This window comes from Balaenoptera borealis, assembly GCF_965194805.1.
Source record: "Balaenoptera borealis genome assembly, chromosome: 7".
Classification (NCBI taxonomy): Eukaryota; Metazoa; Chordata; class Mammalia; order Artiodactyla; family Balaenopteridae; genus Balaenoptera; species Balaenoptera borealis.
The window spans coordinates 107,759,169-107,785,645 of NC_138864.1; the positions used below are offsets into that span (position 1 = coordinate 107,759,169).

The following is a 26,477-nucleotide window of genomic DNA, read 5'->3' on the forward strand; positions in this document are numbered from 1 at the left end:
CTTTCTTTCCCCCCGGTAAGAGCAAATGCCTCACTTTGGAGATCATTGGCTTTGATTGAAGAATGCTTCTAACTGCGGTCTCTGATTTCCCTTGAGCTTTCTAATAGTTTCCAATAGTCTCATAAGTGAACGCCTGGCTCTTCAACTAGACTGGGGTGGGCAAACTACAGCCTGCAGGCTAAATCCAGATCCACTTATTTTTGTACAGCCCAAAAGCTCTTTATATTTTTAAATATAAGAAAGACTATGCAGTGAGAATACTTGCTGTATGTTGCCTCGTGGGCCCCCCAAAGCCTAAAATATTTACTGTTTAGTCCTTTCCAGAAAGAGTTTGCTGGCCCACAGACAGGAAAAGTGTCTGGTCACCTCTGCGTTTCCTCCACACAGTGGAGACTTCCCCAGCTCCTCATGGGGCTGTATGTGCGGCTCCCCAGCACCAGGGGCTGGCTCCTGGCTGCAGCTGCACCCCTTGGCCTGCAGGTGCCCTTCCTCCGAAAAGTAGGAAGTGGCCTCTTGGGTGGTGGCTGCCAACCCTCCGCCTCACTGGGAGCAGGCTCTTGGCCTGTGGTCTGGGGCACCTCACCATCATTGGCTGGGTGGTCCTGGTATGGCCAGCCCCTCAGCCACAGTGGGGTGAGAGCTGTGGGCTGAGGGCCAGGGAATGTCACTGGGCAAACCCTCTCCCCTTTAGGGACTGGGTGGAGGTGGGCTGGAGCTGGGGTCTCCCGGGTAGGTGGCTGGACCAGTGAGGACGAGGGTGGGTGTGCTGCAATAGAGAGGAGGCCAGCTGGGTGTCCAAGCGAAGGCATCCATGTGGCAGAGGGTGGCCCAAGAGTCTGTCATCAACTGCTGGGCCTAGGTTTGGGGGTGGACGCCAGTTCTGGGGGAGGGGAAGGCAAGACCCTGGTATTGGAGGGTTGCATTTAAGTATGATACCATGTGAGGTCTCTGTGGGTGGTGAGAAAGGGGTCCAGTAACTAAAAGTGGGAAGCAGGACAGAGCAAAGATTTAGGAGCTCTGAGCTGGTGGATGCAGAGCTGGTGGAACAGGCAAGGGCAAAGGCCTGGAAAGCAAGGTTTGTTCCCCTAGGCTTTGGGCAGTTAGCAGGATGAGTGGATCAACAGATCATCAATAAGTAGGTCCTGGGCAGTGCCTGGGCTGTATGCAGGGTTTCTTGGGTCACACAGATGAATGTGACACAGCCCCAGCCCACGATGAGCTTGTTTCGTGTTAGACTGATGCTTGTGAAGAAATAGAATTTATATGGTGTGTGATGATAGGGGGAAGCATGAGATGTGATGGAGATATGGTCGGTCAGCTACAGCTTCCCTTGCTGGAATGACCCCAGTGTGGGACTTTTCAATGATAAAGTTGATTTAGAAACTAGTCTAGAGCAGCATTAACCCACCTTTTGGTGGGTCATTGTTTTCTTGGATTTTCAGTTCTCAATTTCCTTTGAAAGCACCTGTTTGGCATATTTCTGGAAGGTGGGATAAGCCTGTTTTGTGTTAATTAAATCACATTTTGAGTGTCCTGGGGGAGGAATGTTAAGAAACTGTAGTAAATCCTCTTGTTAGTCAAAGAATCCTTTTGCAGTGTGAGTGATGATACTCCTGTTTTTCTGTTTTTTAAGATTACATTTGATATATTTATTTCCATTAAGCACCCAAAGGGGACTTCTGGAAATTAAACATAATTTAGTTTGGGAGTTTTATTTGCAAATATTGGAGCACCTCACGTGACCTCTGGAGACCGTTAGGGAGGTCTCCAACCAGAAGTGGGAATTAATACCTTTAATGAAGAAAGGATTCAGGGCAAGAATCAGATTTCCTGGAACCTCTTCACCCTGCCTCGGATGGTTAACTCCTTCATACTTTCCCTGACTTAGCTCAAATTCCACTCTCTTTTTTTTTGAGCTTTAATTGTTTGTGTGTGGTAAAATATACATAACATAAAATTTACCACTTTAATAATTTTTAAGTGTGCAGTTTAGTAGCATTGAGGAAATTCACATTGTTGTGCACCCATCAGCACCATCCATTTCCATATCTTTTCGTCTTCCCCAACTGAAACTCTGTACCCATTAAACACTAACCCTCCATGACCCTGTTCCCTCACCAGACCCCAGAAACCACCACTCTACTTTCTGTCTCCATGCATTTGACTATCCTAGGTATCAGACGCCACTTTTTAAACTTCACTTTTATTTAAATTAATTATACGGCTCATTGTTTAATGAGTCCAACAGGTCTGCAAGACTTGTTATAAAAAGCAGCCGAGTCCTGCTCCCCATTCCTTCTTCCCATGTCTTGCTCTCCAGCAACAACCAAACTGAATTCTTTTAGCCTTGACATTCACATGCATAAACCTAGATACGGTGTTTATATTGCTACCTCTTGCTTTGTTCAGTTTTAGGCATTTTTCTATTGATTTCTCACTATGAAAAATAAGAATTTAGCTTTCCCATATTTCCTTTAAAATACATTTTATTGTGAAGTATATCATACCTACAAGAGCCTGTGTAAAGCTTTCATAGCCTGTTAAAAATATAATTAACTCTCTTTTACCCACCATTCAGTTTAACAAGAACAAACACACCTTAGAAGGCTGCAGGTGCTCCTCATTGCACTCCCTTCCCTTCCCCAGATGAAACCACAAATCCACGCTAATAAGTTCCTTCCTTTTCCTTGTAATTATCAGCTGTGCACATATTCCTAGACAATATATTGCTCAGTCTTACCTGTTTGTGAATGTATATAAATGGAAACATACAGTGCGTGTTCCATTTTGGCTTCTTTCACTCAGCATCATGGTTTTGAGGTTCGTCTGCTGGATGCATGTAGTTGTAGTTGGTTCATTTCCTCTGCTCTGTTGTATTACAACTACATCTCCATTTTAGAAATCCAATCTTGGACATATATCTTGCTGCACATGTACATGAGTTTCCTCAGGGCATATAGCTGGGAGTGCAATTGTTAGGGTGTAGGATGTGCAACTTCATTAGGTAACAAGTGTTTTCTGAAGTGATTTCACCAATTTAAAGCTCTACCAGGAGTGGATGAGAGGTGCTGCTGCCCCCATCCTTGCCAACTCTTGGTATTGACTGACATTTAACTCTTGACATTGGTAGTATGATATGGTAATTTCACTGTGGTTTAATTTTCTTTTCCCTGACTAATTATAATTTTCACATGTTTATAGATCATTTGTGAGTCCTCTTTTGTGAAATGGACTTTTGTGTTCTTTGCCCATTAAAAAAGTGATTCACAGATGTTCTTTATATATCATGGATATTTTGTTCCAGTTTTATGTGTTACAAATATGTCCTCTCTGGTTGAGGCTTACTTTCTACTCTCTGCTGAGAAGTTCTTAATTATAATGTAGTTGATTTTATCCATTTTTCTCTTTATGGGAAATTTATAGTTTTTTTTTTGCTTTTCACATCTTATTTAGAAAAATTATTACCTATCCCAATGTCATAAAATATTCTCTATGTTGTCTTCTGAGGGTGTTATAGTTTTGCCTTTTACATTTAAGTATTTTAATCTACCTGGAATTGATTTTTGTATATGGTATATTGGTATATTGAGATTTAATTCCATTTTCCCCATATAGATCTACAGTTGTCTCAGCAACGTTTATTGAATAGTCTTTCTGTTCCACCACGATGTACTGTGCTAAGTCTGCAAAAAATTAAGTTTCCAAATATGCGTGGGTTTATTTCCGTGTTATGTTCTATTTATCTGTGCCAATACTGTACCATCTCAATTACTATAGTTTTATAATATGTTTCAATGTCTGATACGGAAAGTTCTCTTACTTTGTTCTTCAAGATTGTCTTGACTCTTCTTAGGACCTTTATTTTTTCATATACATTTATATAAACATGAAGTTGTGTCCTGTTGGGTTTTTGACTGGCATTATATTGAATCTCTAAATCTATTTGGGGAGAATGGGTAATTTTATGACACTGAATTTTCTTGTCCTAGAATAAGGTATATCTTCAGGTTTATTTAGAATTTTAGCATTTTTCAATAAAGTTTTATAATTGTCTCCAGGAAGGATTGCACATTATTTGTTAGAATTATTCTTGAATATTTTTATATGTTAAAAATTCTTGGGAAATTGAAAGTAGTATTATTATGTAGTGACCCTCTTATTTCTCATAATGCCTTTTGCCTTGAAGTTTATTTTATCTTATATATATATATATATATATATATTTTTTAATACATTTATTTATTTATTTATATTTATTTTTTGGCTGTGTTGGGTCTTTGTTTCTGTGCGAGGGCTTTCTCTAGTTGCGGCGAGCAGGGGCCACTCTTCATCGCGGTGCGCGGGCCTCTCACTGTCGCGGCCTCTCTTGTTGTGGAGCACAGGCTCCAGACGTGCAGGCTCAGTGGTTGTGGCTCACGGGCTTAGTCGCTCCGTGGCATGTGGGATCTTCCCAGACCAGGGTTCGAAACCATGTCCCCTGCATTGGCAGGCAGATTCTTAACCACTGCGCCACCAGGGAAGCCCTATTTTATCTTATATTGATAAAGCTACAGATATTTTCTTTTGGTTAACATTTACCTAGCATATCTTTTTTCCACCTTTGACTTTTAGTTTCTCTTTGTTCTTAATGCTTTAAGCATAGCTCTTGTGAATACATATAGCTAGGTTAAAAAAGAATCTATTCTGATAATTTTTGTCTTGTACTGGAGAGTTAAAACTACTTTTAGTATGACTGAAATATATTTAGGTAAGTTTCTTCTTTTTATGTTCTTTCCATTTGTCTTACTTTTAACACCCCCTTTTTTTCCCACCTTCCTTTCTATCTTCTTTTGATTTATTTTTCCCCCTGTTTTTCATTTCATCTTTACCCTTTCTACCTGTTTGGAAGTTATTACTCTAGCAATCTGAACATGCATACTTAACCTAAGTCTAGAAAAGTATCACTGTCTAACCTTTGTTCCAGCAGAGGACCTTAAAACACTCTGATTACCCGCTTGCAAATAATCTGCTGTTATTGTGCAGGATTTAAAATCCTGATGTTAAGTGATCCAGAGAAAAATATCTCCTGAGAATATATAACCGTAATAAGTAAGCCCCTACATGAGTCTGTGGTCTAAATTTAAGCTAACTCTGTAGTCCAAAATAACTCAAGCAAATTAATTTAATTTAGAGTGGTCTCAGGTTGGACGTGCCCCCCAGGCAACTCATAAAAGTAAATGCAAATCCTCTCTGGAGGAATTCAACTTCAATCTAAGCCTCAAAGCAATTCCACAGATAAAGGTCCAAAGAAAATGACTGGCTCACAGAGAAATAGCACAGGAAAAAAATGCACCATGAATGAAAACCAGCAGAAATAATATGCAGTAGAAATAGACTTGCAAAGTCTCCAGATATTGCAGTTATCTGACACATAATATAAGATTATTAAGTTTTATAAGTTTAAAGATTTAATTTTTTAAAAATTTATTTATTTTTGGTTGTGTTGGGTCTTCGTTGCTGCGTGCGGGCTTTCTCTAGTTGTGGCGAGCGGGGGCTACTTTTTTTTTTTTTTTTTTTTTAATAAATTTATTTATTTATTTTGGCTGTGTTGGGTCTTCGTTTCTGTGCGAGGGCTTTCTCTAGTTGCGGCAAGTGGGGGCCACTCTTCATCGCGGTGCGCGGGCCTCTCACTGTCGCGGCCTCTCTTGTTGCGGAGCACAGGCTCCAGACGCGCAGGCTCAGTAATTGTGGCTCACGGGCCTAGTCGCTCCGCGGCATGTGGGATCTTCCCAGACCAGGGCTCGAACCCGTGTCCCCTGCATTGGCAGGCAGATTCTCAACCACTGCACCACCAGGGAAGCCCTCGGGGGCTACTTTTCATTGATGTGCGCGGGCTTCTCCTTGTGGTGGCTTCTCTTGTTGCGGAGCATGGGATCTAGGTGCGTGGGCTTTTAGTAGTTGTGGCTCATGGGCTCAGTAGTTGTGGCTCACAGGCTTAGTTGCTCCGCGACGTGTGGGATCTTCCTGGACCAGGGATCAAACATGTGTCCCCTGCACTGGCAGGAGGATTCTTATCCGCTGTGCCCCCAGGGAAGTCCAAGTTTTATAAGTTTTAAAAAAAACAAACAAGAAGTTCTAAAACAGGTAAGAAATTCAAGTCATTTGGTCTCGAAAAGAATAAAATAGAACTTCCAAAAAATGAAAAAGGAATACCATACTATGTTGACTATAAAATAAGATTGATCATAAGATGAGCCATAATTTTATGTGTCGTCAAAAACACTGACAATTATCATTCAAGATGCCACCGATTATAAGATGCTCCTGGATTTCAGGGGTGTTAAAATCTGGAAAAAAGTTGTTTTAGAATCGATGAACTGTGTAAGTTGAAAGTTAAAATTTAGGGGATTGATTAAATTACAGATTAAACTCAGCTGATGAGAGAATCAGTTAACTGGGCTAAAGAAACAATATTCAATACGAGTAAATTATCCAGATTGTAGCCCAGAGATAAAATGAAATAGAAATATAACAGAATGACTAAGAGTCTTGGAGGATAGAATGAGAGCACCTAACATACACCATATCAAAATTCCAGAAGATAATAAAGAGATTGGAAAAAAGCCAACGTTAAAAAGTATAATGGGGGCTTCCCTGATGGCACAGTGGTTAAGAATCCACCTGCCAATGCAAGGGACATGGGTTCAAGCCCTGGTCCGGGAAGATCCTACATGCCACGGAGCAGCTAAGCCCTTGTGCCACAACTACTGAGCCTGCACTCTAGAGCCCATGAGTCACAACTACTGAGCCCGCGTGCCACAACTACTGAAGCCTGTGCACCTAGAGCCCAGGCTCCGCAACAAGAGAAGCCACCGCAGGGAGAAGCCCGTGCACGGCAATGAAAAGTAGCTGCCGCTCGCCACAACTGGAGAAAGCCCGTGCACAGCAACAAAGACCCAACGCAGCCAAAAAAAAAGTATAATGACTGAGAAATTTGTGAAAATAGTGGAGAGAGAGCTATCCCCAGGTACAGTAATCCAATCTCAAGCAGGATAAACCAAAAGAAATTTATACTTAGACACATTATACATGTGTCTAAATGATTACCTTTTAACAGCAAAAGTGATAATGTTTTCGATGTGCTGAGAGAAAAACAATAATCAACCTAGAATTTATAACCAGTGAGACTCTTTCAAGAATGAAAGCAAATAGGGACTTCCCTGGTGGTCCAGTGGTTAAGACTCCGTGCTCCCAATGCAGGGGGCCCAGGTTCGATCCCTGGTCAGGGAACTAGATCCCGCATGCTGCAACTAAAAAAAAAAGGAAGATCCTGCATGCTGCAACTAAGACCTGGCACAGCCAAATAAATAAATAAATATTTTTTAAAAAAAGAAGCAAATAAAGAATTTTCAAACAAATAAAAACAGAGAGCTTCACTAAAGAAAGAATTTAGATATATACTTCAAGCAGGAGGAAAATGATCCTAGATACAAGGTATATTCTTTGAGGAGGAAGATCAAGAACTCTAGGGTTGAGAGACCTCTATCTACTCTTCAGGGGACATGTTTGCTTACCTCTCAGGTAAGTCTGCTTTTACTTCTTTTACTCCTTTATGGGATCTGTAGATTCTTACTTTCATGCCAGCCCAGTGAGGTGTTAAGAAAAGTTGTTATTAAAAATATTTTATCTAGCATTTTAGTTATTTCATTTGGGCAGGATTGCCCACTCACCTGCAGGAGATTAAAGTCCTTCTAACAACTTCTTTAGGTTAACTCTCCCTACCTCTTCAGTCTACATGGAGTCCATGTTACCCATCCTCCTGGCATGTTGTACCTTTCCCTGAGAGCACATACATCAGCTATATTTTCACACTTATTTGTATGCTCTTTAACTTAATTGTCTACTTACCCCATTAGAAATCTAAGGGCTACGTCTGTATCGCTCTGTTTTTTTCCCACACCTTAGCAAGTGCTTGGCCCATAGTAGGTATTCAGTAAACATTTATTGAGTAAATAATGTCTACTTAATTAGTTATTTTAATGTCTAAAAATAAAATTAATTAATGAGTAATTAATTTTGAGTGAGAAGCCAATATTAGGTATTAGATCAAACACAGCTGTGTGTCTCTGCTTCAGATCCAGCCTTGGAGACAGGGCTGGTGAATTCCCATAGAACTATGCTGTCTAATACGGCAGTCATTAGCCACATGTGGCCATTTAAATTATTAAAATTAATTAAAATTAATTAAAATTTAAAATTCCTCACTCACACTAGCCACTGGTGGCTATCCTATTGGATACTGTAGACATAGAACATTTCCATTATCACAGGAAGTTCTACTGGAAGTGCTGCCTTAGAATTCTCAAGAATTCTTAACTGCTCCTCTGTCTCTCTTTTGCTCTTGCTCTCAGTCTTTCTTTCTCTCTCTCCCCACCCCTAAACCAAGTGCAGGGATTGTCTTATTATTAGTGACTTATAATGGTGCTTTTGAACAAGAAGATGCTGGGTACTTTGGGTGACTAGCACCATCTCACTTTTCTTTCTTTTAAATTCCTGAGCTATTGTTTACTAATACATTCTTTTATTCCTATTTCTAACTGAAGCTGAATGTTACTTGGGTAGAAAGCCTAATTGCTTTCTTTTCTAGGTCCTTAAACCCTTTGCTAATGGTTCAGTCTGAGAGTTCCCAAAGCCAGGGTTCTAGGAGAGTTTGGCATGTCTGAACAGCTGAACTACGAGATAATGGAGTAGGTCCAGCGGGGTGTGGGAGCAGGGCATTCTCTCAATAAAAGAGCTCCCCTCTCTGTACACATGGCCAGTTAATTGGCCATTCTGGGAAAGCATGGATGGGGAGGGGGGGCTTCTGAGAATCGCCAGTGACAGTTAAGTGGCCTTTTGTTGATGTCCTCTGCTGAACAACTTTGTTGGATTTAGTCTCTGCCTCTCCTCCACCTCCTGCAGATTTTCTGTTAGATTCATCATTTACCATTCAGGCATCATCTTTCACTTTCTCCTTCTAATATGACTGCTTTGTGTGCTGGCCTCTGCTTTATTCCTACTGTTCCCACACTGTAAAGGGGGCTGTGTGGGGCTTCAGCAGCACTGAGAAATTGACTCTGCTCTCTGTTGAGAACTATAATAATGACTGCAGTGACCTTCATGTATAGCAGAAAATGCACTACCTATCCTGGCATAATGGTGACCACCTGAAGATAGAGAAAAGGGACTCTTCACTGAATTCCTTCTCATAGAATAGACATTTCCTTTGTTCCCCTTTCTATTTTCTTCTCTCCACTGCAACTGGAGTCCTGAGCTAAGATGCAGCTGTGACTAAGAGCTAAATGCTTTGAGATAATGACATTATATTTTGCAGGCTTTGCCAAGCCAATTCACCCAAGTTGTCTCATCTAATACCCCCCAAAAATCCTGTGCAGTAGGGAGGAGAGATTTTATTAACCCCATTTGACTGATGAGTAAATTGAGACTTAGAGAGATGAGGTCAATTGCCCCAGACCTTTTAGACAGGAAGTGAGCACCCAGCTCTGTGTCTAAACACGGCATTGTTTCAGTGGTGTCCACATCCTTCTGTGCAAGGAGGATATGTGTGAGTGGATGGGGAGGGAGAAGGAGCACAGAGAAAAGAGTAGGAAGAGGGAGGAAAGGAGTGGTTTCCTTGGGCCTCTGGCTTCTCTCATCTATCTCTGGAGATGGAGGATTCGATGTTCACGAGAGGCTGGCCCAGCAAACCTCTGGGGAGGAAAACAGCTAAAGGCCTTGTCTTCCTCTTTCCCTCCCCTCCTCCCCTTCTCAGGAGAAGACTCACCTAGAAGTGGGGAGGGGCGCCCCAGCTCTCCAAGACCTGGCGTGTGGGAATCCCACGCACGGTCTCCCCAGAGAGAGCCTAACGCACATTCTCGGGTCTGGCCTGTCAGCCTTTAGGTGCTCTGCTGTCCTGAGGCCTGACCATGCCCGTGCACGAGGAGAACCCCTGAAGTTCTCCTGGAGGAAGAAGCATGCAGGGCTTCCCCGGAGGAAGTGCGGGCCGAGCGCTGTCCCCTGTGGACAGGCAGACGCTTCTGGTCTGCAGCTTTATCCTGGCAGCAGCTTTGGGCCAAATGAATTTCACAGGGTGAGTGGCTGCTCCTTAGTGGGAGGGAGGATTGCTGGGAGCCAGGTGACCGGGTGGCCCAGCGGGACCTGATCAAGGTGAAGGGATTCAGGATTTCAGTCCCCATCCTGAACCCGCTTCCAACTCCGTCACCTCTCAGTTTCATGTGCGAGGGCAGGACGCGCAGCTGTATTATTGTCCCTCCCCCAACCTAGAGTTCTTAGTCTGGGCTCCAAGGGTAAGCTTTCAGGGCTCCAAGAATCCCCTGAAATCATATGTAAAATTTTTTGTGTATCTACTTTTTTTCTGGAGGAAGTGTTTGTAACTTTTCTCCGATTCTTAAAAGAGTTATAACCCCCCAAAGACTATGTACTCCTAACGTATGGGTGTGGTATTGTCTTCCTTTGAGTAAAAATAAGTATGAGTATTATATACCCTCTACAGACATGATTTCTCAGCTTCCCAAAGATCCCGCAAGGTAACCCCTCCATAGTATCTCCATAGTAGAGAAGAGGAGACACAAGCTTAGAGAGGGGGTTCATCATCCAGGGTATCAGAGCCGGTCAGGGAGGGAGCCATCGCTATCCCAGGCTCAGACCCCAGAGGTCACACTGCAGGCTGCTCAGTTATATGACCTCCCCACCCCTCCAGAGGGACAGGAAGGAGCTCAGCTTCCCCCTCTGAGGTGGTTTGAGATTGATCTCTTCCATGTCCTGCGGCTCTTGGGAGAAGGCAGGAGAGGGCACGGGGTTGGGGCAGACATGGCCTTGGGCCCTTGTATGAAGAGCACATGGGGCCACCATTGGTGCCCCCGACTCCCTGTATCTATTCCTTTCTGTCCTTTATTCCTTTTGTTCCCCCTCCCTCCTCCATCCCCCACATTCCTTTCCCATCCTGTTTCCCCTGTCTTAGCATTGGGCTCATCAGCGGCACTGACAGGCTTTTTTTTATTTAGTCCCCTGGGTGGTCTGTCCTTGGGGCTGGAGAGTCCACTGGTCCCAGGCTAAAGGGCTTCCGTGCTTCCCAGGGCTACAAGTCCTTCTGCTCAGGGGTCCTCTAGCCTCCCAGCTGTCCTGCCAGGTCCCCGCAGCCTGGCCTCTTTTCCACTCTGCCTCTTCCAAGCAGCACAGTCTTCCAGGAATCCCTCCGAGCAGCTCCCTCCACCCTCTCTGTGTCTTTCCAGTGACCAGGTTCTTCGAGTCCTGGCTAAAAATGAGAAGGAGCTTTCACTTCTCAGGGATCTGGAGGGCCTGAAGCCCCAGAAGGTGAGGACTCCACAGGGCTTGGGGACGAGTTCTCTCCTCCCTCACAACGGCCTGCACCTTTGGCTCCATGTCCTGCTTCCCCCACCCCAAACCTGCCCTCTGGGTGTATCTGCCAAAGATCACAGCACTGTGGAAAAATCAAATGTGGCTCCTCTTCAGAAGAGGTTGGGAACACTCACCTGGAAGGTTGGGTGGCCCTTCTTGGCTTTCCCCTCTGTCCTGTAGGGGGGCTGCTCTGAAAATGGCTGGAATGTCCTGAAGCCACATGAGAGGTACATGTATCTCTGGGTGGTATGCCATGCAGCATGCAGACTGGACACATCTGTTTCCCAATTGGAATGGCTTAGCTTGGCAAACCTGTGTTTTATTTGGGTTCGTCCCTGTCAGCCTGAGCATTGGTTTCTGAGAACATTTGTCCTCAGCAAGTATTCCACAAAGCAAAACATTTTCTTCAATAATAGAAGGGTTTTGTTTGAGGGCTGTTGAAACAACCTGATATTTCTGGATGTGGCCCAAAGCCCACGTTCCTATTCGTTTGAGTGCCCTTATCAACCAGGACTCAGAAAACTTTATAATAATTCTCTCCATTTTACAAACTGAAAAATAGACATGGCAGTCGGATGGCACAGGGATCCAGATCAGGCCTCTCCTACCCCTTCGGGGTTTAGGGGCAGTGACGTCTCCCTCTTCTCACCAGGATTCTTGTCCATGTTAATGTCCCAGGTGATGGGCCGTCTCACCTTTAGAGATTATTTTGGGCTCTTTGGATCCAGGCGAAATTACATTGTGTGAGTGAGGCTGGGAGATGAGGTGCTTAGCATCAGGGAAGGAAGTGCAGTGACTTAGGGATTTTGTTTGTCCCTGTCTTGCTGCTCGGCCTTAGGGGTTTCATTTTGGAACTGGGGCCCTTTCAACTGTACAAGAGAAGAACATCTGGCCCTCCAGGGTGCCTACAGGATTGTGTGATAAACATGCCCGTTTTTCTCTCCTTTGTGATCAAGGTGGACTTCTGGCGTGGCCCAGCCAGGCCCAGCCTTCCTGTGGATATGAGGGTTCCTTTCTCTGCACTGAAGGACATCAAAGCCTACCTGGAGTCTCATGGCCTTGCTTACAGCATCATGATAAAGGACATCCAGGTGAGGTCCTGCCCCAGCCCTGCGGCTGGGGGTCTCACCTTCATATCCTGTTTTGGTTTGGGCCCAACATGGAGAAAGAACATCCAGGGCTAAAATGGATGTTTTCTTTCTGGAGTTTCATCTGCATTTTTGTGAACCTACCATGGAAGGAATGAAACCTCACACTTCTCAAGGAAAATTTAAATCTAAGACAGAGTTCATAAGTCATAGTATGGTAATGGCAGGGTAGCTTGTGGAGTCCTCTTTTATTTTTAATTAAAATTAAAAAAAATTTTTTTATACAATTTTAAAGGTTACTTTCCATTTACAGTTATAACAAAATATTGGCTCTATTCCTTGTGTTGTACAATACATCCTTGAGCCTGTCTTACACCCAATAGTTTGTACCTCCCACTCCCCAACCCCTATATTGCCCCTCCTCCCCCCACTGTTAACCACTAGTTTGTTCTCTATACCTGTGAGTCTGCTTCTCTTGTTATATTCACTAGTTTGTTGTGTTTTTAAGATTACTTGTGGTGTCTTCTTATGGAGGAATTTGTAGTTCATGGCAAAGGAGGAGACGGGGGAGAAGGGAGACAGGAGGAAATAGCTCAGGTCTTTTCTGGGCACCGTGGGGAGGGAGGCAGCTCTTCTGATGGCTCCTTTTGCTCTTCTGACTGCTCCCTCCTGTGTCTGTTGTGTCTCAGCCATTTGATAGCAGGGGATTCCTTCACTCCAGAGAGGCAGGAAGAGGTGAGAGAAGCCGAGTGTGAGCCCTGCTGCGGTTTCCTTCCCGCCACCTCCACTGCAGGGCTCTCAGTACTGGGCGCCTCTCCCAGGCAGGATTCTGCCAGAGGAACAGCTTTGGGAGAAGCAGCTGCAGGCCTGCCCTTGGGGAGGGCGAAGGGAGACTTCATCCCAGGCACCCCATTCTCCCCACCCTCACTTGTTGCTGCACCTTACAGCGTCTTTTCTGAATGTCGTGAAATTCTATTTTAATTGTTCTGTCTGCAAGGATATCCCAAGGAGTCTCTTTCCTAAAACGATTCTTTCGGGCATCACTGGGTTAGACCTCTCTGGCTGCACCCCTCCGCAGATGCTGTCGTGTACCTGTAGATTTGTATCCATGTAGATTCCTGCCCAGCCACATTGTGCTGCAGCTAATCTCCTCTGAGGGCTCTGCGTGTGGGAATACACAGTCCCCAGAGCGCACACACTTGACACCACATGCCATTAGGTGCATTCCTTCCCATGTAAGCACGGGGCTGGGGCGCTGCGGTCCATTCAAAGACCTTTCTTCCTCCTCAGGCACATCTGTTTCCCGCTCAACATTTCCCTAATTAAATCCCCCACAAACAAAAATGGGGAAACTCCCACAGACAAGAGAGGCTACCACATCAAAAGACTTAGTGCCCAATTCTCATTTTTCCCCCTTGCCTGCATTTTGAAGTTTGCATTTCCCTGCTTCTGCCCTGCCCTGGAGACCCTGCAGCATTTGGCAAACAGATATGAAGAGGCCTCTGAAAATTTTCTGTTGATTTCTGCATATCAGGAATGGACCCAGAGGCACCCGTGAGTCTGCCCCCCTTCACCGGCTCCTCTGGAACTGTCCTCTCCTGTCATCCCCAGCCCTGGATTCCCTTCGCCGGCGGGGAACGGGGAGCTTTTCACGCCCTCTCAGTAAAATGCCCTCAACTCGGGGCCTTAACCCAGTCTGGCAGGATTCTCACCAACACCTTGCTCTGTCTGCAACGCATCAAGCTCTGATTGTTATACTTGAGATCACATTTTGGCTCCCAGGGAGCTGGGGCTGGGAGGAGGCTGCTGTGTGGAGTTGATGTGTGGTGGTGATGGGGGAAGGTGTCGAGGAGGAGGGAAGCTCAGAGGTGCTAACAGGAGGGAAGGGCTTTGCACCACTCAGGTTGTTGGCCTCCAGTCTCATGTTTTAGTTATCGACGCACAGACCTGATTGCTTTCTGTCTTCTGGATCGCCTCACCCCAGTGTCTGGCATAGCGTCTCCTGCATGGTGGGCCCTCAGCCACTGTGTGCTGAATGAATCACTCTATTGGCAGGTTCAGGAGGAGCATGCCCGGAGAGAGACCTGACTAATATGCTGGTCTGTGTCTCCAGAGCCCCCTCCCCTGAGCCCCTCAAGGTGCAGAATCATTTGCCTTATCTATCTTTATATCCCAGCACCTACCAGAGGGCCTGCCACTTAGGCGGGGGGCTTAGTAAATGTCAGTTGACTTAATGGACGTGAGAAGGAGAGGGAAGAGGAGAGAGTATGCTTGCTTGTTAGTGCCAGGCTGAGAGAAAGTGTGAAAAAACTTGGTGCCAGCTTTTACTTTGGCCAGAGGCGCTGGAGACTTTTGAGGAAGGGAGGTGCCCCGCTGCCACTCCTGCCTTGTGATCAGAGGGATGCTTGAGATGAGCTTATTCATTCCACCCACAGATACAGAGACACCTACTGTGTGCTGGGTATTGGGCAAGGCACTGGAAAAACAAAGATAAAAAAATGTAGTCACTGGATCTAGGGGCGCTTGAGTGCTGTGGGGATGGGGGAGTTGAGGGGAGTAAATCAGTGATGACAATGGAGTGGATGATGCGCTGATGGAGTGGAGCAGGTTGCTATGGGAGCGAGTACAAGAGGCACTGCACGTCACTCTGAGGCTCCGAGAAGGCGGTAATTACGGTGTGGCTGAAGAGCAGCAGAGGGGGGGCCGGGGAGGGGAAAGGGCCTGTGATTGGCACTGAGGCCAGACCAGAGCACAAAGGGCATCCTCCACCAGGTGAACAAGTCAAGATAAAATCCCGAAAACCATGGGGGAGCCATCGGAGGGCTCTGACATGATCAGATTTGCATTTTAAGAAAAATCTCTCTTGACAGTGACAATGTTGACAATGTTGAGTTGGGGACAGGAACAGGGAGAGACTGACAGACAGGAGGGTGGTGCGGAAATTGCAGTGGGCCAGGGAAGAAATTATCTGATTCCGAGTGCGCTGTATTTGCATTTAATTTTTCTTCACCTCCTCATTCTTTTCAGCCCTTTGGTTTTGTTTTTTTTTTTTCCTGGGATGAATCACCATGGCAAAGCTTCACTTGAGCAATCAGCTCTGTGGATTTTAATGGCTTTTTTCTGATTACAAAATTAATAAATATTCATGGTAGATAATTTGGAAAATAGGGGAAAGCACAAAGGAGAAAACAAAAATCACCCATGCTCCGAGCACGCTCTAGAGCAAAATACAATTTAGTGTAAATAAAACTTCGCCAACTTTCCCCTCTCTCCTGGATCATTCCCATTAGCATACAAATATAGAGTTATTTCTCTCATCTTAAAAAGGTCCTCTCTTGATCCTTTCCCCCACCTCCAGCTATCACCCCATTTCTCCTCTTCCTCATAGAGCAAAACTCCTGGAAATATTGACTGTACTTACCATCTCCATCCCTCTCGGGTGGACTGTCCACCCCTTGCTTCACCTCAACTGCCCTTGACAATGTCACACACAGCTCCTAGGTCCAACTCAGCAGTCAGCTCTGAGTGTACAGTGTCCTGTTCTTTCATCTTTCAGCCTGACTGGTCACTCTCTCCTCTCTGGAACACGTCTCTCCTTGTGACTTCCATGACACTACACTCTCCTGGGTTGTCCCATCTTACTGGCTGCTCCTTTGCATGTTGTTTCCCTGGTTCCCAGCTCTGTCCTTCGACCTCTCCTCTATCCCCTCATCCAGGATCATGGCATTGAATACCTTCAACCTCCTGAATACTCCCATATTTATAGCTCCAGCCAGACTTATATATCTGACCTGAACTCCAGACTGACGTATCTGACCATCTACTTGGCATTTCCACCTAGGTGTCTAATGGGCATAGCAAACTTCACAGGTACAAACCTAGCTCCCCTGGCCACTCCCTGGCCTGCTCCTCCATAGCCTTCCCCAACTCAGGAAATGGCAGTGCCATCCTCCCGTCACTCAGACAAGAAACCTGGAGCCATCCTTGACTCTTTTCTCACATCCCACAGACAGTCCATTAGCAAATCCTATCAGCTCTCCCTTCAAAATATATCTTACCACATCCTATTCTATCACCACGGGTCGACACCCCGTCAGCCTTCACCTGGATTATTCTGGTAGTTTCCTAACTGTTCTCCCTGATTCCACCCTTGCCTCCTTATTGCCTAGCCTCAAAACAGCAGAGGTGACCTTTAAAAATATGCAAGTCCTATTATGTCACTCATCTGCTTAAAACCCTCGGTGTCTCCCCACCTCATTCAGAGTAAAACCCAAAGTCCTTAAGACTGCTGTAAGGCTCTACACGATCCAAGCCCCACCCCACGTCACTGTCCAGTCTCCCCTTGCTCACTCTGCTCCAGGCACTGGAACCTGCTTGATGTTCCTCCAGCTTGCCTGACCTATTCCTGCTTCAGTGCCCTTGACTAGGATCATACTTCAGGGCCTTTGCACTTGCTGGTCCTTGTAGCTGGAATGCTGCTTCTACAGATATCAGCATGGCTTATTCCCGCACTACTTTCAAAACTTGATTCACGTATCAACTTTTCACCCTATTTTGAGCTGTACCTTTCTCTTCCCACACTCCCCCAGTTCCCGCCCTCACTTTTCTCCTTGGCACGTACAGCCTTCTAATATCCTATATGATTTACTTATTTGTCTTGTTTATGGTCTGTCTCCCCTATCAGACTGTAAGCTCCATGAGGGCAGGCAATTTTGTTTTGTTGGCTGCCATATCTTTAGTGCCCAGTGTGTGCTTCACAAACACTGGTCTGCTGAGTAGAAGAGATTAAAAAGTGGGAAAGGTGTTGGCTGGGGTGGGGGTGGGTGGCAGCTCTAAAGAGGAGAGGAAGACAGGAATAGGCAAGGAAAGGAAGGAATCATGGGTAAGGCCCTGAGGGAGAGCCAGAGTCTGGCTGCACAGGGGTAGGGGGCTGAGGAGGGTTGGGGGTAGGGGTTGGGAGACAGGGACAGCAGAAGGACTAGGCCCCTCTGTTGGTCCCAGGGAGGGGCAGGGGCTGCCTGACTCACCCAAGTGACCGCTAATGGGGGTCACCTGCTGTCCAAGTCCTGCAGACACCACTTCTCCCTGGAGGAACCCCGATTTCCTGGTCATGCCCTATAATGATTATTCCACCACAGAGTCCTGGAGTCACCCAAGAGTTACTGTTATTGTCCTGTCATTGTCATCGTCATCATAGCTGGCATTTACTACATGCTAGGCAATGTTCTAAGCATTTTACATGTATTCACCCTTCTAATCCTCACAAGAACACTTCAAGTATGTGTGAAAGTACATGGTAACATGACCCCCATTTTATGAAGGTGCAGAGAATTTCCTAATTTAGGAGACTGAGGCACAGAGAGCTTAGTAATTTGCCCAAGTTAGTGACAACATCAGGATTTAATCTGCGACAGCCTGGCTCCAGGTCCTGGACTCTTTACTCTTGTGCCGTCTGCCTTCTCAAGCGGTGTCATTGTTGTTCGTATGGCGTTTTAGCTTTGCCTTTTGGGCAGGGAAGCCCCGGTTCGGTCTTGAACTCTGAGGGGTCCACTCTGACAGCCCCAGATCTGTACCCCCTCCCCCCATCCAAACATAGGCATGGCGTGTAACTGCCACCAGCCATGCAGCTGCCACTGCAAACGTCAGGCCTGGAAGAGGAGGCCAGGGATGCATGAGGAGAGGTGACGGCCCTCCTCACAGAGCCGGCATTAGAGCCCAGCTCCTGCCCGCCACCACTGTTTCTGGGAACTTCGTCCATTTTACGTCTGTGGTTGGAGTGAGCTGTGAATGCAGATTCCCCTCAGGCGTCATCTTCACCTTTGGGGCCCACGGTCCCCCAGCCCCCCATCTTGGAGGTGCTGTTCGTAATGTCCCCATCCTTCCTTGCTCCTGTCATAAATTAATTTACACTGAGGTGTTACTATCCCTGTCAGCTTACGGCTTCCAGGGAGGCAAATGGCTTACTTCTGAGTCTTTTTTTTCTCTGAGAAGCCTGACAGGGCTGTAATTAGGCAAGCCTGTGGCAAGTCTGCATTCTTAGTTCTCCCATCCCCTTCCCTCAGCCCTGTGAAGGGAGCAAACATCTGCGTATTTTTCAGGCCAGGGTAGATTAATGTTCCTGGAATCGAGGGCCCAGCTGTGAGGGCTGAGCATTCCCAATTTGTAAGCGGGTGTCATATCCATTCACAAGGCTGTGAGCGTGTTTGGAAAGTTATTTGCAGTTTGGTGCCGACTTCCCATTTGCCTCCAAGCTGTCGTGTGGAACAAAGGACAGCCTTATGGGAACTCTCTTCCTGTGGGTGTCCCTGAGCTGTGGGGAAAGAACTGGGTCCTCCGGTCCTATCTTCCCAATTTTTCTTCCCTCTCCTCCACCTTCGCTCACCACCTCCATCCCTAGGAAGTTAGATGTATGGGCCCTTTAACTTTATGGCGCTGGGGCCCTGACTCCGGGTGCGTTGGCCTGACCTGCTCTCTGCTCTGCAGCTGCTCACCGCAGCTGGTCATGCCCGGCCCACAGTGAGGGACACACATTGGTCATGGAGGCTGCTGAGATTTCCGTTGATTTTCTGGGAAGAAGACAGATTTCCTTTGTTAGAGCTTCCCAGGCTGGTGCTTGTGCCAGTGAGGATCAGGGCTCCTCCAGCCATCTCTAACTAAACCAGCAATCCCAGCTTTGCCCAAGTGGGAACGTCCCCAGCCCAGCCAGTTCAGCTGGAGAGCATTGCAATTACAAATGCCTAGCGTGTAGTTGGTGCTCAAAAAGAAAATGAAATGAGCCCCAGACATTGACTTCCACTCCCATTTAAAAATCTGTGAACTTGAGGATTGTGAGCAAGCTGACAGGGGCGGTGGGGTGAGTGTGTCATCTGGTAGTGGCCTCGGCTGCAGCGGGGTGGGGCGGGGTGTCTCTTCCAGCCCTGGGACTGAAGGCGCCATGGCTGCTGCTTTATTTTTAGCCATTTGGGTGTTTTGCCTTTGTTTTAGTATTATTTATTCATTTAGAAGATTTTACTTATTGAAGTAGTGTGAGCACGTTGCCAAATTGCAAAAATAGAGAAAAGGAAAAATTCCTTGAAATCATAATCTTTCTCTCCTAACAGGCATGTTAGCATTTTGGGGTTTTTTTTGGCATTTTACTGTGTTGTTTTCCTATGCTTGGGGTATTGCCTTTTCATTATTTAAAAGCACTTTTAAATTACAATAGTATGATGGACTTTTCACCTGTTGTTCATATTTTATACGTGTGCTTACTCTTTCTCTCTCTCTGTGTACACACACACACACACACACATATAGACATGTGTACGTGTGTGTGTGTGTGTGTGTGTGTGAGATTCTTATTAGCTTTTAGTTTTGATAGCTAGCTGGCCTTAAGGAACATAATGTTAGAAACTAGGATATCTGGGTTTCTATCTCATCTCTGCCCCTTGTTAGCTTTGCTATTAAGTCTCTTTACCTCTCTAATTTGCATTTTCTCTAAAACATGAATAGTTAATTCTTGCCCTGTCATCAGGTCATCTAACCAGATCAACCAAGGTGATGAGTATACAAATGCTTGGTTAAACTAAAAGACTCTGGCCTGAAGCAAGGCATTATCAGGATTTACTTGTGACCCAGAGCTGCAAAGCAGTGACTCTGGGTTGACGGCCTCTGCTTTCCCAGCACCGCTGTGGCAAAGGGGCCCAGGCACCTCCCATGCTGCACAGGCAGGGCTGAGTCTTGGGGTGCTTCGGTCCCTGGGTGTCAATGTAAGGGTATGAGCTTAGGGTGAAGGGCACCTGCCCACCTCACTGAGTCCCGAGCTGGGAAAAATGCCCCAGGATGATGTGGGAGGTCAATTCAACCCAGGCACTGTACTGCCCTCTCTGTGGGAAGTACCACGTGAGGACTGTGTGCCAACTCCAAATTGCCACTCCAGGAAGGACATTGCTTTGGCTCACCTGTACTTGTGTTTAAGAGGCAGTTAAGATGGTGAGTGACAGACTGTTGGCACATTAATTATAATGATTTGGACTGGCTCTTCGAATGGCTTGGACATCGACTGTCTGGGCTACTTCCTGGGGCAGAGTGCGTGCTGTGGGTCAGGGGAGCCCTCTGCTCCCCCGGGGTCAGTGTACATAGCTCAGCTTGGGCTTTGGCTCAACAGAGGGTTCACAGAGGACAAAAGCAATGTTGGCAGTGGCCCATGAGCATCTTTTCCAAGACACTTTTATATCTTTTATTACATTTTATCCTTTTGAGATGGGCAAGGCAAGTCCCAATTTTCACGCTGAGGAAACCAAGATCAAGGTTCCACAGCAAGTTAGTGGCAATGGCACACTTAGAACCAAGTTCTCCAGACTCCTTGTCCTGTGCTCATCTGGGAAACGGTGGCATGAATGCCAGCTTGCCAAGCGGAAAAATCACCCAGCAACCTGGCATCTCCTCCTTTTGCGCAGTTCACACTCACAGCGGCTCATTCTCCGATGTCGATGCTGTCTTTGTGCAACCAGCTGAGGCAGGGCTCAGAAGAGACATGCCTGGCCCAGCCTCCTCTTCCCTTCCTAGGTGCTGCTGGACGAGGAGAGAGAAGCCATGGCGAAATCCCGCCGGCTGGAGCGCAGCACCAGTAGCTTCAGTTACTCCTCGTATCACACCCTGGAGGAGGTGGGTCTGCCGGGTCAGGCTCTGGACTCTGTTGTCCTCTTGAGCCCGCAGGGTCTCCAGCCTCAGGACTCTGGGGTCTACAGGAGACCATGAGCTGACGCTTGGGGAGTGCAGAGCACACACTGGGCCACAGGAGGTAGACAGCTCAAGGAGGTCCAAGAGCCAGGATTCAGACAGAGGGGACTGTGGCTCAACAGTGCAGTCCACAGCAGGCGTGGGACCGGAGTAATGGGTCTATGAGGTGGAACACTAGAGCAGGGATCCAGCACCGGCCAGAACAGAGCAGGTAGAGGCACCGTCCTATCTGACATTCTGGCTAGGGATCCAGGGGTCTTAACCTCTGCACGACCATTCCTGTGTTAAGTGACCCCAGCTGTGAGTGCTAGAGCACAGAGGGACAGGAAGCTAGGCATGTTAAAGAGCCATTTTGTAGAATTAAACAGAGTTCCTTCAGCTGGAGAAAATTTATGATTACAGTTACAGCCATCGAGGGCAGGCATGACTGATTGTGACTTGTTTATAAAGGTAGAATATGCAAGAAAAGCACAGAGACGCCCAGTCGAGAAAGAAACTCTAGGCATACATCCTACTTCCATGTAAAGGATGACATTATTGATATTGTCCATCTATTATTATCATTATCACTCTCCCCGTTTCACGAAGTCCGTTAATAGAGGATCCATTTTCTTTCATATATTTGTTAATTTAATTATATATTGGAAGAATAAGAGAATGAATTAGTATATTCCATTAGTATTTATTGATGTCAGAGATAAATAATCCTGCCTTCAAGAGGCTTAGAATCTAAAAGGGTCAGGATGACTAAAAACAACACTGCAAGGACTATGAGATCTGTCAAATGGATTGAAGGGGCCAATAAAATGGAAGCAAGAGAAACTTCCAACCAGAGAGAGCCTTGCAGTCTGACCCTGGGGACTGAGTAGGCTCAGCACATGCTGCTCTTCCAGGCAAGGCTTAGGAAGAGCCTGGGAATCCAGGCTAACCACAGCTCCTGCCTTAGACCCAAAGTAGTCTTTCATTTTTGTGATACGTTTAGATCCTCAAGGGAGGTGGGAAAGCATTAAAGAGGGTGGGATGGGGCAAGGAGAATACTCAGAGTGATCCTGGGGTTTGCCCCCTCCCTGCTTAACTGCCCATCTGAGAAACTTCATTCCTTTCAGATATATACCTGGATAGACAACTTTGTAACTGAGCATTCAGATATTGTCTCAAAAATTCGGATTGGCCACAGCTTTGAAAATCGGTCCATTCTTGTTCTGAAGGTAAAAGCTAGCAGTGTTAACCACTAGACTGTACAGTGAGTGCCTCTGGCATAAGTTGAGTTCATATGGGGTTGTGGCTGGGTGGGAGTTTTAGGGAGAGAGATGTGTACACTCTTGTCCCGAGGTGACCCACAAGCTTTGGGATAGTGGTGTTCAGGGACCCACCCTTGTAGGTGTGGACAGGTGGTAGTGCAGTGACCTGGCACGTCTGGGTCAGGAATCTGGTAGGAGGGTTGCTAAGGAGATGGAACTGCAGAGTGGCAGTCATCACCTTGGACTTGGGATGTGAGTGTGAGTGAGTCAGCATTCTTCCTGTTACCTCAGTTGCTTCATCTGTTCAATGGGAAGAGCGGTACCCAGAGGCTTCATTTACAACAACTGAGGTCATCTGGCTCAGGCAGCCCCACAGATAGGCCTGAGTCTATGAGGACACCTTTCAGCCCTTCACAGGGGCCACTGGAAACAGAGCTCGAGTAAAATTGGCAGCAGCAGTGCCCTTGGCCATGAAGGAGGCAGGATGGGTGAGAGTGTGGAGCCTACGGGAAAATGATTCTTTGTATGTGGCCTAAAGGGCACTCAGGAGCGTGGACCACGCAGGGCATTTGACATCCAGCTCTCAGAGAAGACAGGCACTGCAGTCCTCAACAATGCCCTGGGAGACTCTTCTGAAGGGTCAAGTGGTCTCATCTAGCTCGGGACTTGACTTCGCCTGTGCCTGCTTTGATTTCCCTTAAGGGCTGTCTGTGTTCCCTCTTTAATGTTGTCTAAGACCTTGCTACTCAGTGTGGTCCTTGGACCAGCAGCAGCAGCATTTCTGGGAGCTTGTTAGAAACTCCCAGCCTCACACCCCTTTCCAGATCTACTGAATCAGAATCTGCATTTTACTAAGCTCCCCGGAGGATTCATGTGCCCTTGAAAGTTTGAGAAGCACTATTCTAAAATACTTTCAAACCTGGGAAATTCTGTGCCTCTGGCTGGATCACTTTGCTCTCCAAGAGCATCACTGTGTCTCCAGGGCACCCCCACACGTGTGCACTTTCTATGGGCTCATGCACAGTTACCTCCACCTACAGCCCCCCTCTCAGGAACATGGGGCCGCTCCAGGCAGTGAGGACACATCTGGGGCCTCCTTCCAGGCAGTCTAGGGACAGCCCTGTCGCTGTTTTGGTTCAAACTTGTATGGGGCCTGGTGCTTTTCCCCAGTTCAGCACTGGAGGTTCTCAGCGCCCAGCCATCTGGATCGACACTGGAATCCACTCCCGGGAGTGGATCACCCATGCCACCGGCATCTGGACTGCCAGGAAGGTCAGCACGGACGATGGGGGCTGGGCTGGGGGGTGGGGGCTGCTCAACTATTTAAGGGCACCTCCGGTTGAAAACTTATTCATGGTTCTCCTAACCCGGGGCTGTCTACGCTCCTGCCCTATGGAACAGCTGCCATGTGCTCTGGCCTTTTGCAGCACAGTCCCCAGCTGTCCTCTGCCTTCTAGTTGTTTAAAATCCAAGCCTTTGGTTCTGCACAAGGCTGAACCTGATGACTGATGCCACCCCTGCCTGCAGCCACTGGCTGTACAGATGTCCTGCTCTGCTTCGGAGGAGAGCCCGGCAGGGCGTCCTGTCCCTCACCCTATCCCCACCCTGCCCTTTCCTGCAGATTGTCAATGAATATGGCAAAGACCGCATCGTGACAGACGTACTGAACGCCATGGACATCTTCATGGAGATTGTCTCCAACCCTGATGGGTTTGCTTATACCCACAGCATGGTGAGAGTACCTGAGAGGGAGGGGGTCAAGGATCAGGGGTCAGCTCTGGGGGAATGAAGGAAAGGTCACTGTGGCTTTGGGATGCTTGGCTGAGTTTCCCTAGGGGCAGGCCCCTCGGGGGCTCCTTGCAGAGTCTCACTGAGGCAGGCAGGCTGCTCAGGTGCTGTAGCTGCAGCTCTTGCCCTTCATTCAGCCTCCCTCTTGCTGCCCAGGGAAGGCCACTGTTGATTGGCTGTGCTTGGGCCTCTCTCCATACCCATGTTTAACCTCATAATACCCCAGGTTTAACCACAAAGCATCTGATCTGCAGCCTTGGCCCAGCCCCATGCCAGCCCCATTCAGCCCTAGAGATTCCTTCCTTTTGCCCCTCCCTGGCCTGCCGGACCCCCCTTCCTAGACCAGGATGTCAGAGGCTCCCACCCAGGAATGGGCCCAGTGAATGAGGTCACCTGCCCTGCGCTTTTTCAGAACCGCTTGTGGCGGAAGAACAAGTCCAGCAGACCCGGAATCTTCTGCATTGGTGTGGATCTTAACAGGAACTGGAAGTCAGGCTTTGGAGGTACTGCAGTCTGCTGCACCCGGGGGCAGGGCTAGAGAGGACTTGGTTCCTGGCACGTCTCCCACACAGTCAGATTATGTTGACTCATAACTGGGGAGGCAAAGCAGTTAGCTAATGCAAGTGAGTCATGGCCAGGGACAGGCAGGCACATGCCTAGGATTGGCCATGAGGTATGGGGAGAGGTTGCATATGTCTGTTAAATGTATACATATGCTAAGCCTTCATGGGAAACAGCTCCTTGCATGGGGACTAACTGCAAGGGTCAGATCCTAAATATGGCAGAGAAAGGCTTAAGGAGGTCCAAAGTAGTCTTGCTCATTGTTCAAAACCCAGAATTTGTGGTGCCCCACCCAAATATCTCTCGCCCTTCGTTGAATGGAGCATGCCACAAGAAAATGCCTCCAAATTCATTCCCTGAGACCTGTGACCCAAATTTTGCCCTCTGGGGAGGCCAGAACAAAGGTTCAAACATAGAATAAGCTAGTTCCTTATCATTAACACTGACTTGAGCCTGGCTTTTAGTTTTGGCCCAATTACTTTGTGACCCTGGGCTGTTGGACTGTTGTTTACCTGCAGGGTTGTATGGTTCAAAGGAGGGGTAGGCAGCTTCCTCCTGAGTTCCCTTGGTGTTCTTCCTGATTATCTCCCTTGCCACGCGAGGGGCTTAGGGACTAGATGGGGAAACTGAGGCTTCCAGAAAGCCCAGAGATGAGTATGTGGACCCTGGGAATGCAGCAATTTGATGGTTGGGGTGCTGGGTCTAACCAGGAAAGTCTCCAAAACAGAGGGGTTTATGGGTACAGCCCTCGGCCCCCAGACACTGCCCCCACACTATACTGGGGGATCAGGGTTTGGCTCCACAGGAGACAATGCCATGATGTTGGCTGCTCCTACCCCTTCGCCATGCTGTTGAAAAGCAGATCTGCAGATGGGAGGTCAAGCCAACGAGATAGAACATTCTAGATCTGGATGCCCATTGCTTTGAAAATCTGATTTGAGTCTGTTCTCACTGAAAAATAAGGAGAGCTCTGAAGCATCCAGAGCGAGGCCACCAGCCCACAGTGTAGGGGGTTGCCTGAGAGTCTGGGGCTGTGTTTTAGCTGCTTGTGTAAGGGAACACAGCCACATAAAATTAGGTGTTTCCACCTCCAAATAACCAGACATTTGCCCCCCAAGAGGGCATCCACGTGGGCCCCTCAGAACTGGCTGAAGGGAGTGCCCACGTACCCTGAGACAGACTGGCTGGAAGAAAGACAAATTACCTCTTAAAGAAAATAACTTTTGTGAGTTTCACCACAGGAAAAAAACATCATCATATATATATATACACAATGTAAAAAAAAATATGTGGGAAAAAAAGCCCAGAGGGGACAAAAAGCTCCCATAATCCCACTACCCAAAGATTACTGCTTTTAATAATTTACCATGTCCTTCCAGCGAGTTCCCCTTGCTACAAATTACATTTTTAGAGAAGGAAAAATAAATAGCTAATGAATCCATTAGCAGGTACTTGTGAAACAGGCAGGCTCAGAGGACGTTGACTGTGAACGTCAGAGGCAGACAGCTAATTCCCATTTGGTCAGAGGAAGATTAGCTTATTCTGCTTAGCTCAAACCAGAACTAACGGCCTGAAGTGTTTCTCCATATTTGGGCAAAGCCACCTGGTCGTTGGCAGGGGAACCACTTTCCATGCGTGGGCTGCAAACGCAGACAAAGCTTGCAGCCTCCCTCGCTCTGCT

General features: G+C 47.1%; 1 protein-coding gene across 3 annotated transcripts in view; it reads left to right on the forward strand.

Annotated features, from left to right (window-relative positions):
- Positions 1-5,849: 5,849 nt before the first annotated feature.
- CPA5 (carboxypeptidase A5) overlaps positions 5,850-26,477 on the forward strand; it is a 40,919-nt gene continuing 20,291 nt past the window's right edge. For 2 of the 3 annotated variants that reach the window (XM_082399179.1, XM_082399177.1), the window contains exons 1-8: positions 5,850-10,108; positions 11,271-11,352; positions 12,354-12,488; positions 21,033-21,131; positions 22,313-22,414; positions 23,618-23,719; positions 24,069-24,179; positions 24,648-24,738. In XM_082399179.1, coding sequence (XP_082255305.1) covers positions 9,993-10,108; positions 11,271-11,352; positions 12,354-12,488; positions 21,033-21,131; positions 22,313-22,414; positions 23,618-23,719; positions 24,069-24,179; positions 24,648-24,738 — 838 coding nt within the window. In that variant the 5' untranslated portion in view covers positions 5,850-9,992. The remainder of the gene's footprint in view (positions 10,109-11,270; positions 11,353-12,353; positions 12,489-21,032; positions 21,132-22,312; positions 22,415-23,617; positions 23,720-24,068; positions 24,180-24,647; positions 24,739-26,477) is intronic. The other variant, XM_082399174.1, reaches the window with a different exon arrangement.